This window comes from Archocentrus centrarchus, chromosome 7 (assembly GCF_007364275.1).
Source record: "Archocentrus centrarchus isolate MPI-CPG fArcCen1 chromosome 7, fArcCen1, whole genome shotgun sequence".
NCBI classification, from domain to species: Eukaryota; Metazoa; Chordata; class Actinopteri; order Cichliformes; family Cichlidae; genus Archocentrus; species Archocentrus centrarchus.
The window spans coordinates 19,307,656-19,320,360 of record NC_044352.1 but is presented as its reverse complement, the minus strand read 5'-3'; the positions used below and the strand labels follow the sequence as shown (position 1 = coordinate 19,320,360).

The 12,705-nt window shown below is 40.7% G+C and overlaps 1 protein-coding gene across 1 annotated transcript; it reads right to left on the bottom strand.

The window, feature by feature from the left end:
- Positions 1-8,891: 8,891 nt before the first annotated feature.
- znf740b (zinc finger protein 740b) lies at positions 8,892-12,337 on the bottom strand. Its single transcript, XM_030732598.1, has 5 exons — positions 12,229-12,337; positions 9,753-9,901; positions 9,352-9,585; positions 9,007-9,133; positions 8,892-8,912 (listed from the first exon to the last, which is right to left on the bottom strand). Exons 2-4 carry the CDS (start codon positions 9,795-9,797, stop codon positions 9,095-9,097), a joined length of 318 nt encoding a protein of 105 aa, XP_030588458.1. The 5' UTR covers positions 9,798-9,901; positions 12,229-12,337; the 3' UTR covers positions 8,892-8,912; positions 9,007-9,094.
- Between the last annotated feature and the right edge of the window lie 368 nt (positions 12,338-12,705).

Here is a 12,705-nt window from a genome sequence, read left to right as displayed (position 1 = left end):
TATAAGATGGCTGCCTTTGACTAAAAATGTTAATTTAATTCAGCAACTCTTTCTTTCTGCCCCACTAAAGTTCTCATTTTGGTGCAGGATGCCTTTTGGTTATAACATAAACCAAGATTCGGCTGCATAAATAATTTATTTCTGAATAATAGCTTCTGGTATTAGAGAATATTACAATATTTGGTAATCATTAATAAGTAATGAATTCACACTTTCTACACTCATTGTTTGACAAGAACTTTAGATTTATGTCAGACTCTTTCATGTAATATCAAATAATAATTGAGCAAGTGTGATAAGTCAAATTGATGCTTTTACTCTGAAATGCATGAAAAAGACAGAGTGCACCAACAGAGTCACGCTCGTGTACATAAATTAATGTCATTTAAATGTCTTTTTTAGTCGTTCTTTGCATTTCTGCTGTGGTCTGTGCTTCTGTGTGAATGTTTTAGGACACGCTCACTGAGGTGTCACAGAAAATGGGAGTAACCTGGGCAGAGGGATTGAAATTTTAATGATGAGCGGCACCACCGCACGCTGACGGTCATGGTACACCTCAGACAGCTTAAATATCACTGCTAATTAACACAGAGAGGTGGGCTGTCACGGGCATGATGGATGTTCAGAGGGGGGCAGATCGTTGCTTTCAACCAACCAGCGATTCCTTTATTAATCAAAGCCTGAGATGAAAAGGCTCTCCCACACCTCGGGGAGAAGCAGATAGCAGGAGCTATTGTTGGGAGGGCTTCAGTCATTTGCAGTGAACCTGTGATGTGTTTGATCAGAGGGCAACCAAACATTTGTAGGAGACAGAGGGTTTCTGCTGCTGATCACTTGTTTTTGTAAACCTCTGAACCACCTACGAGATGACAAGAGCCACAGTGTACACACTTAACCAAGATTTACTGGCTGTTTGGGAAATTTCAGTTTGTCAAGTCTATTTTTTTTTCCCTGTGTCCCTCTGACAGGAGATGTGAGCCTGTAGAGAACTGGCCATCAGTCTTAAGGAGAGCTCTCCTCCCTGATAGAGTGAGCCAGACTGAGGACAAGGCAGCACTCCCACACTTTACCTCTGGACTGACTCCATGATCAGTCTGTCTCGCAGAGATGATTTCGAACCTAGATGATTTCAGCACTTTGTGCATGAAGATGGAGTGTTATCTCCCCCCCTCTGATCTCCTCCCCATCTACCTCACTTAAGGAGGTCCATTGTTAAGTGCCGGGGGCCTGTGGGTGCTGTAAATCAGTCTGCAGAGGGAGGGGATGTCTCCCATGGGGGAAAGCGCACACTCCTAGCAGCCTTCAGGCTGATCTCATCCTGCCTATCCTAATGCTGTGTAATTAAAGAACTGGTCAATAGCAAAGAAGAAGGTGCTAAAGGGTATGATCTGCACTTCCCATCATACAACTGATGCGGCAATACCCATGCAGCTCGAATTACAGGGCAGTCTGCTTGAAGAAATTCTTTCCCAGTCCCTTAAATCTGGCTAAAGCCACACAGGCGTTTATGTCCATTTGATTGGCTCCTCTGGAAGAAATCTGTTAAACAAATTATGTTTATGAATGACTCTTGTATATTTCACATTTCCTCACTGCAAACTGCAAGTTTTGAAATTTGATTTGCAAACTCACTCACCGCTCTGACCAAAAGTGCATTTTTGGGAAAATGTCTTGAAAATGTTATATTTCCAAGAAGTAAAGGATACACATATTTATGACACCACCACCCAGTGTAAGGTTTATGCCTCAGCTGCCCAAAATTAAGAGTGTTGGTAATTACCAAAATCATTTTTTATATGTCTGTAATGGTTAATCCACCAGTATGCACAAACTCCATGCAGCCATCCATCTTCTTCTACTTATCCTTTTCAGCGTTGCTCATTATTATTTTCTAAGATGCCTAATTACAGTTATTTACTTGCATTCCTGAACAGAAAAAGGTGTGTTTTTAGTGGTTGAATGTTGCGCTTGATTAATTTCTGACTTCACAGAGAAGTCCTGTGTGCTGACTCAAATTTGGGTATAAAAAGATGAAATCAGTTTATTTGCCTAATAAATAACAATATAAGTCTTAAACAAGTTTTTTGGAAGCTTCTTAAAATATTTTGTGTTTTCTTATTTTTATGACAGATTGTCTAATAAATTTGTTAAGCACTATAGATATGTTTGTATACCATATTCATGAGATGAAGTTTTTTGGACTCCTCTTGGGATTGAACATTTTCTAAAACATACCCCATAAAACTAGAAAAACATCTGAGCTTACACAGTGCAGGTACCATCTGTTTCTTAGTATTAAGGAAGACTGTGAAGGCGCACTAAATTATGATACACTTCCTCCTTGTACTCGTGGCTTTGTGTGTGTCAGAACTACTTTGCTTGTTGATTAATTGGAGGTAATATTTTGGTATCAATCAGATTCAGTGTGTTTAATGGCTGCATTTCTTGTTTTCCCTCAGCTTCACATTGCAATCAGAAGGTTTTTGGTGTAAAGGAGGGAGCATTCTTTGATACATTATACAGTGTAATTATAAATGCATTAGTTTTGTCCACCAATGGGAGTAAAACATGTTGGTTTGTTTCCATTTTCATTACTTGGCTGACAAAGAATCAGTCCTCATACGGTCATGGGTGCCACCTGCTGACATAACTGTTGCATTACTTACACAAATATCTTAATGTTGCACCCTTTCCACACTATTCTTCAAATGTGTTATTAAAAAATTACCCAGAAGCTTCTGTTGTAAAATATATGAACAACTTTTACTGTTTAAAAGAAACAACTTTATTGTAACTTTGGGCCCTTAAACTCCATTCACTACAGTGTGAAACTGGGTTGCAGAACTGATTTGACGTTACGCCCGGTTTAACAAAATACTGGGAAAAAAAAAAAAAAAAACCTCTTTACCAAAAGAATGAATACAAGAGTCTTCAACAAATACATGCAAATGAAAACAAAATCAAGAATATCCTATCTAATCATGGCTGCTGTACTTAAAGGGCAAATGTGACACTTTCAAGCTTTTCTCCTAACAGCAAGCTGCACATTGAGTCACCATGGCCTTTTGAACTGTCATGAAGAATAACAATAATCAGACTAAAGGTTAGAACATCATCAAAGCTTTGATTTGCTCTCAGAGTTTAGGTCACATACATGCTATTTTCTAGCCCTAAAACCATTTATATATATATATTAACTTCATAAACAGTGGACAGTCAGCGATGGGCCCAAACTCTTCTCTAAAAGTCTGACAGCAACAGATCTACTCGTCTATTATTTAAAAAAGCCTTTAGTCTAAATAATAGTCTTCTACAGCTGAACTAACATCTGCAGTCCAGTGACTTCACAATATACAAGCCTGAAGTTTTATTCTGCCAGTAACCAACATACAAAAGACCCTCACTGTACAAAGTACAATTAGTCATCTTCACTGAAGATGTTCAGTGTCAAACTGTGGATGAAATGACGTAGAACTGTATTTAGATCACATTCAGTCAGGTAAAGACAGTTCAGCAGTGAGAATCTGTGGATGAGCCAATTTATATTATAATCACTTTGATCTGGGCCATTCACACAAGCACTGAATAAAACTAGGTAGCATAAAATACATGTCGCCCGTGCCTTAATGTGAAAAGGCCCGGGACTGGCTTCGATTTCAAAAGTGTTATGAGAATGATTCTGACAATATTTAATAGATAAATAAGACTAAACCTAAGGATTTACCAAAATACTGTGAAGGGAATAAACCTCTTAAAGTGAGAACTGAATAGGAAAAAGGCAAGACAGTGGTTTCTAGGAAGGAAGAAACACAATGGATTTATACTGGAGGTCGTTTTACAGAAGCACTTTAGGAAACACCTCATTCTTGCAACAGACAGGTCATCCCTACATCCATTAAACATCAGCTTCAAAAAAAAAAATAAATCTGAGTCAGCTGTTAGCGGTGCAAGTCTTACAATTTGGACCATACTCCTTTAAAACAAGGTACAACTGTAGATATGTTTGCCAGCAGTCACTAGTGGAGATACCATTTACCCAGTTAAAATTTAGTGTTTTTCAGCTGATTTAGTTTTAAAAAAACCCCCCAAAAAACCCATTATGAACAGGATTGGATCTGTTGTTATTTTGCTGGTTTTACAGCAACTTGAACGGCAGGTCAAATATGTCAGTTTAAGACTTGTGCACTAAAAGAAGGCAAAGTGAAAAATGAAGGGGTTGTTTCAATTTTTTTCTCCACAACAATCTTTAGATCAGTGGAATCAAAAAGGTCATTAAATTTAACTTCAGATGTGTTACACACACACATACAAGACCGACAGTATTTCACAGGTGACCAATCACTTCCTCGAGGTGGCACACAGCAAGCCTGCTGTGACCTTTTGCTTATAAGCAGTAGCTGGTACATAATTAATAACAAAAGAAACACAAAAAGGACGTTTTAATGCTTCACGGTTTTCTGTCTGCGTCTATGTTAGCGAATTGTCCATTTGAAGTTACAGGCAGAGTTGGGGTTGACTGCAAGTTGTGTGATCTCCATTTATTGCCATTATACAATGTCCAAGACTGCAAATTAGTCCATTCCCCAATGCCCTGCTTCCTGGATTCTGAAATTAATAGTAGGTAAAAATAAACATTAAAAAAATCCCCTATCAAGGTCTATAAATGAGCTGGCAAGAGCAAACTAAAGTTTGGTTGTGGTTAAGTGGGGCTGTTTTCAGGGCACGACTCCAGAGTGTGACGTTACTGAGCTGCAGACTGATGTTGGGTCTCTATGTGGAAGCTGAGGATCAGACAGTCAGACGGTTGTTCGAAGGATGTAGGGGGCTCCAGGAGGCTGGATGGCTAGATGAGTCCTGGGAGTACTGGGCTTCCTCTTTGCTCATCCCAGCTGTACACAGCCGTCGGTGTCTCAAAAGCCTGTCTGTCCGTGAAAAGTTCTGAAGCAAGGCAAAAAAACCAAAACAAAACATGTGAGCTTCGGCCAAGGTAGGGTTAGGTTTAGGGCTGAGCAAATATATTTGCTGAGTATATCACCAGTTGTTCTATTTGGGTGATTTTTGCCATTTTATGTTGCTCATTATTGTTCACACACAGACCAGTGTCTGTATGTAACACTTCATTTTAGCATGGATCCATTGAGAATCTGATCAACATTTAGAACGTAGTGCCATGAGGATGTTGTGCTGTATGGGCGAGGCAAAGCACCACTGAAAATCTATATTTTTATGTCCAACAAGTTTCTGCGCTAAAATCTACCTAGGAGTGAATGCTAGGTAAACTAGCCGCATAGTGCTAGGTCTCCACTGGCACCACCCACACTACATTAAAGTGTATTAGTGAAAAAAAAAAAGTCAGAATAACCTGATGGCAGCGATCACACTGATAAGGCTTTTCTCCGCTGTGCACCCTCTTGTGCCTGTCCAGGTGGTAACGCTGGATGAACCGCATATCACATGCGTCACAAGCAAATGGCTTTTCCCCTGTTAAAAAAAAACAAAAACAAAAAAAAACACGGGGACAGTTTATCAGCATTTATCTGGCCCTGCTGCATATTTCACTGGTTTCACTTGCATATCACAAACAATACTTAAATATACAGTACTATGCTAAAGGCTCGAGTCACCCCTCATTTATATATATTTGCAAGAAAAATGGGAAGTAGGTGCAGCGACTTAATGAAACGTACAAACAAATATGGAAAGAAAGTATATAAGGTAAGATCAAGGGAAGTGGTGTTAGATTCCCAAGGAGGTCCTATTTAGTTGGGTGGACCTATGGAGACTGGAGCCACTTCCTGCTCAGAGGAGTCTATGACGACTCACTCCCGACTCCAGTATATACACTTGTACAAGTGGGGCATGAGAGAGGACCCATTGTGCAAGCTTTGTGAGGGCACCATGGCACACATCCTGTCCAGGTGTAAAACAGTAAAGGTAAGGTAGCAATAGTAAATGAGCACCATGAGAAAGTGCTCATGACACTCGCTAACACCTTGGAGCAGGAGAGAAGCAAAAAAAATGCCAACCACTCCAGGAAACAAAGGTCAAAGAAATCTTTATTATCCCCCAGGGAGGCAAATAGTTTTGCAGCTAGCAGTGACATTAAAAACAACAAGAAGACACAATGCAATCTCACATAAAGATATGAATCCAATTTGTAAGGGAGGGGGAAAACCCACCAACCACAGCAATAAAAGGAATAGTCTGCTACAAAAGGCCCAAGCATGGGAAATGAAGGTCGACTTGGGAAGAAGGTTGCAGTTCCCCCAGGCTGTCCAGGCAACCCTGAGGCCGGATGTGGTCTGAAGAGGAAAAAAAGATCATCTTCATAGAACTTACAGTCCCATGGGAAAGGGGTGTGAACGGGCCTTTGAAAGGAAGAGTGCCAAATACCAAGACCTTCTGCATGAGTGCAGGGGGAAAGGATGGCAGGCATGGTTGTTATTGGTTGAGGCTGGCTGTAGAGGATTCCCCGCCCAGTCACTGTCGACAATGCTCACAGCCATTGGAGTGACGGGAAGGAAAGAAGGCAGCAGTTGGCAGGATTGGGGAGGCAGCAGAAGAGCTTCTTGCTGGTTATGGAGCAGGAGAGAGGAGTTAAGCTGGAAACTAGAAGGAGGAGATGGGCAGTGATTTGGCCACCACTGCTGACCCACCATCGAGACGGTGTTGTGGTTAAGGGTTGAAACAGCCAATGAACAACGGTTACCGCCTGATGACATCAACTCCTTTTGGCCAAGGCTACATTCACTTAAGGTGAAGCATCCTTAGATGTATTTGTAATCTAAAAGGTAAAAACAGAGTTTGTATATTCTAACAAGCTTGAAAGGGAATATTTGTTATGACCACCTTTATTCTTAAACACAGCCTGAACTCTCTTAGGCAGCTTTCTTGGCATTTGCCGGGGTGGCTGTGGCTCAGGAGACAGAGCAGGTCACATACCAATTGGAAGGTTGGTGGTTCGATTCCTGGCTGCTCCAGTCTGCATGCCAAAGTATCCTTGGGCAAGATACTGAACCTCAAGTTGCTCTCCGATGCAACCGCTGGAGTATGAATATGTGTGAATGTTAGATAGAAAGCACTTAGCTACAGAAGGAAGTGCTTGTGTGAATGGGTAAATGCAAACGTGTTGTATAAAGCGCTTTGAGGGCTCAGCTAGAGTAGAAAAAGCGCTATATAAGAGCTAGTCCATTTACCAATTTCTTTAAGCAGTCTTCAGGAATAGCTCTGCAGGCTTCTTGAAGGACATTCAAAGCTCTTCTTTGGATGTTGGCTGACTTTTGTTCCATCCTCTGTTCAGAAGATCCCACACTGCTTCAACAATGTTGACATCTGGCCTCTGGAGGCCAATCCATGACTGATAGTGTTCCATTGTGAGTTTTTCTATTCTGGTATACTGGATTAGCAGTGTGTTTGGGATCATGCTGAAAAATGAAGCCATAGCCAATCAGATGCGTTCCAAATGGTATTGCATGGTGGATCAAAATCTGGCCATACTTTTCTGTGTTCATAATTCCATGAAATTTGACAAACTCCCAACACCATTGGCTCAAATGCAGCCCCAAACTATGACAAAGCCTCCATCATGTTTTACAGGCTGCTGTAGACACTGTTGTCCCTCTCTCATGTCCTCCTTCGTACATCCTGATGACAGTTTGAACCAAAAATTTCAAATGCGTTGACTTTATGAATTCATCACTTCATCAGACCTGTTGTCACTGATTTTCAGTGCAGTTCTTGTGTAATTAAGCATACCACAGCCTTTTCTCCCTGCTACCCTTCTTTGAGAATGGCTAAATGATAGCCACCCTTCCACCAATGAGGCTTCAGTGAACAGTAGATGGTCAATTGAAGGTCCTGTGTCCTGTGCTGGATTTATTTCTTATTTCTTTATGAAATTATTTTCAAACACTGTTTATCTGCTGTAGATAAGATTTTTAGGCCTGCTACTTTTTTGTCCTCTACTTTTCCAGTTTCCTCATATTTTTTCATTTAATAGCTCTTTGAGAATCACTTTTTTGATTCAAAATACAATTTTATGCCTGTCAAACTATGTCATCTTTGGCATTTTTTACAGATTCATCGGAAGGAACAGGAACAAATTATTTTTGTGAAAGGCTGCTAGTAACAAAGTGCCTAAAGATACAATTTAAAATGGGTTCTTTGCTAAGTTGTCTGTTATGTGTAGACACAACACTAGTACATCTCTAGAGTTTTCTGCCCTTTTTTTGCTTGAAGGATTCATAGGTAGGTGTTAAGTGGCTTAACAAACCAAAAAAAAAGGTATGGTACAAGGACCTGACTGAAAATGAGTAGGGAAAAAAAAATCAGGCAGTGTCCAAAAAAGCCTTGAAAGCCTGGAGAACTATTGCTCTGGGCTTTCTGAACACCAAAAAAACTGTAAGAACTTCTGGCTCCTTGGAAGCAAAATATAAAAAAATGAGGGGTGGCTCAAGACTTTTGCACAGCACTGTACTATAAGTGTTATTTGGACAATAATAAAATCACAAATTAAGACCAATGCAGGACTAAGATCCATATACAGAAAGAGAAGAAGAAATGCACGAAAGAAGCAAGAGAAGATTCTCTTTTGTCAGCCAACCTCTGAAAACAGATTTATGGAGCCAACACTAAAAGTAAATGAAGGTTTGTGTTTTCGCTGCTTATTCTGAGCAGTTGGAGGTTCAGGAGGAACATCCTTACAAAGGTTAATTTAGCTGATACTAAAAAAAAAAAAAACAATGGCCCAATTGAAATGAAGAGACAAGCTCTATGTTCTCACCTGTGTGTGTAAAAATATGCCTCTTGAGGTGGTAGCTGCTCCGGAAAGCTCCGTAGCAATGATCACAAATGAAGTTCTTCTGGACTTTCAACGGGCTGTCATCATCCATATCAACTGCTGGAACTAAATGCTATGAACATGAAGACAATTAGATAGAAATAACTTAACAGTAACAGTCTGTCTTTTAATGGTCTTTTCACTTTAGTAACATTTTGAAACTTTACCTCCACTTTTACTTTGTTGCTTAAGCCTGATTTTTTTGTTTCTTCTTGGGCTGCAGATTCTGGTTTGCCTGCATGTCCTTTCCGTCAATTATCCTTGATGATGATAATCTCCATCTTTCCGGATGAGCTTTTGGAGGAAGAAAAAAATGTAGGAATTATGAGCTAAAAAGCATTGCACCCAACAGTTGATCAATGAGCCAACTGGTTTGTGGTACTGCCGGCTTGCCATCTAACTTAAATTTGCTTATGTAAGCAAAGTTATGAAATTACATTAGAAGACTTAAAGTGAGTTAGAGTGTTTTTTTTTTTTTAAATCTCCATGCAAAATAAACAAGCATCTCTTACCAGAGGTGGGCAGCTTCCGCTTGAGGGGTGGCCCATGTGGCTGTGGTGCGGCTGTCCATGGTGACCCTGGTGCCCATGATGGTTCTGGCTATGCTGTGAGTGGGTCTGGTGGCTCTCAGGACTGGTCCTTTGCCCCTGACCTAATGGTGACATCATCTTCTTCTGGCCTGGGATGTTGTTGGCTTGCATCAGGGCCATGCTGGACAGCACCGCCTCGCAGCCCAGCAACCCAGCCTGACAACACAAACAGAATGTCAGAGTGAAAAAGTGGAGATCGCAGGACTCTTCACACAGACAAGGAGTCAGAGGGAACGAGAGGGGGACTGAACAATGGGAGTGACAGATAAATGCAGACAATAAATCCATGATGGTGAGCTGGAGATGAAGAGACTTCCACTGACCCATTTCATATGGTCTCGAACAGAATTGCTGGAATGGTGTGTCATCGCCGTGCTTTGAATGCGTGTGTGTTTGAGGGGACAGAGGGGCTTCACTCAGGATAGGGGTGACAGATGAGACCACACCCTCCAAAATCATCAGGGGCCAAAGTCTGAAAATAAAGGCATACGGATATATGACCAAAAAATGTATGTGCAGCTTTAATACGTGCTGCCTATCAGGCAGGAAGCCCGGGTGGTTTGGTGTATGGCTGACAGAAAACACAACAATAAAAAGTAAAATGAGAAAAATGATGGAAAAAATGAAGCAACCTCCCAAAGCCCAATGCATCTGTGTAATACATTAATCAAACAAAATCCGTCACAGCAGCTGACAGTGGAATATAGAAAGGATGCCTCTTTTTAAATGCTCTGCAGTGCACTTGAGCAGCAAGTGTAATGAAAACACATCTGTATCTGCCTTAATCTGCTGCAGTAATTAAAAATGAATACTCTTAAATTGACTGGAAGCTTGTTTCCCCTGATATAGCTGAGTGAATAAGTTTCAAATAATTTTCATGCACACATTTAAGGCAATTTCTAATCGTTGTTACCCAGGTCATAGCACACTTTATAGCACAAGCCAGAGAAACTCAGGAATCACTTTACAAACACATTAAATTACTATACACAGAGCTGAAGTTTGCTGTGCAGAAATCTGGTACTGATTTCACAGAGGGGATACATTTTCTCTCTTCCATCAATTAGTGATTGCTGATGCTCAAAATAATGACCTAACATTACATAACTTCCTTAACCCATCTCCCTCTATCAATGCATGTGCTTCACTCAGCAGTGTTGAGTGAAGTAAAAATGTAGTGAAATTAGTTCCAGTCAGTGACCATTTTTATTATTACTGAAGTCTGGGTGGATGCAGAGCTGACAGTAACAATTTGGCTGATTGTTTTGGTTTTTATTTATTCACCCTGCAAGGGGAACAAAGAATTGTTCATTACAAAATTAAGCTTAATGGCTTTTAGCTCTTCATCACTGTCTTTGAACAATCATAATTTTGCACACATTTCTGAAACTACATCTCAGATATGAGAATCAAACAGATAAACATCAGCCACCAATTTGCTGCAAATTCTTTAATTTTAAAAAAGAAAAAATAGATGGCAAAAACACCCTTCAAATATGCTGTGAGTGCTGATGTTGTCCATCAGAGCGAACCTTGTAAATTCCCTGTTGGGGACACGTGTTCGGAACGCCTCAAACAACCACCTGAGTAATGAATAATCCACACCTTGTTTTTTAAACTGCATCATAACATTTATCTACCTGGTGGTAGCTGCCGTTAGAAAAATCTGTTTATGTTTCGTGTGTCTGAAAGAAAAATATATCGGCTGATGCTTTAAAATTATTTTTAAAATCACCAAATATCAGTATCGGTCTTAAAAACCCTTTCTCGGGCTCTAATTAGGAATTTGGCTATTGTTACAAAGGATACAAATGATGATGTTGCTGCCATCCATGCAGGATCGTAAATATGGTCAAAACCAGGTACTGAGATGCTGGTAATCTCAGTGTGTTGAGCAAGCAACCCTCATGTCCATATGCAGAGTATGTGGGCCATTTCTGTGTCTTTTCCTCCTTTCCTGTCTATTCTAAGTGTCCGGTCCAAAATCTCAGCTAAAATAAGTATATTAATGTAAATAAAGTGGTTATGACAATACTAAGAAGTTTGGTAGGGAAAAAAACTGCATCTGATGCTGAGTTCTTGTATGAGATTATAAATTGCATGCAAGCTGTTTGTCAGTTTTGGTCAAAATCCGGTGATAGAAGCACTTAAATGATGAATGCACACAAACATGCACAATAATTGCCATGATTACTGCGTAAACTATTATGGTAATGTAAAGTTGGCTGTTTCACCGACCCAGGCTTATAAAGCCCATTCATGCAGAAAACTCCTGAACACGGACAGACATGTTTCTTTTCAATGATTCAATCACATGTAATATTGGAAAGCGATTTATTTTGTGATTCATTTGTAAGCTGGTGGGTTTCTTTATTGATCAATCGTGCAAAGATCAAACAGTTAGCTGCAGTTAGCTAGCAACGTATCCCTTTTTGGGAGAAAAATGGAAACTAGGAGTGAGATTTATCCCGCTGGGGTCGCGGACACAGGACAGACAGGTTGTGTGTTTCTGTAGGGTCGGTATGGAAGTCTACCGCACGCTAAGTGACCCTGCTGCATGAGACGAAAGCAGAAAGCAGCTAGCCAGCCGGAGTTGGATTTTGGGACAACTCTTGTGTGACTGAGCGCCCACCCCACCCCCCGCCCCGGACAACACAACAACAGGCAGGGCGTGCAGGCTCCGCGCCGACCTCAAAATAACGCCGCCCTCACCGGCTACAACTGCTCCAAACACACAGGCAACGCGTTACGAAACGTTTAAAGGGCCGCGAGTGACATGCTGCAAACTCAACCGCTTACCTTTCGGTTTTCAGAGTGCTGAAGATGATTATTTCTTGTCGCACTTCCAATTTTTTCTCAGTTTACAAACACTGACAGGAAACACCACCGGAAGTGCTCCCCGGGGAGAGCCCTGATTGGTTGTAGGCCAAGCCACGTGACTGAAGCGGACTGACCCAGATTTGCGGCCATAATTGTGAGGGTGTGCTGCAGAAGTTTTTCCTTCAGGGTTTTGTGTCTAGAAGATTTTCTTAGAAAATATTGAATTTTAACTGAAACGACTATTCCTATGCGAAAGAAAACCATTTTTTCTTGCTTAAAACTAACCAAAAAAATTGAATAATTAAGTCGTTAGAAGAGCAAAAACCATGGTGTTTTCAGGTTCTCAGATGCGAGTTTATTGTTATCCTTGTCTTACACTTGCAGAAAGTCTGCGATCTCGGATTGCTTTTTGTGCAAAGGGAACAAAGAAGTGTTCATTACAAATACGAGCTTAAA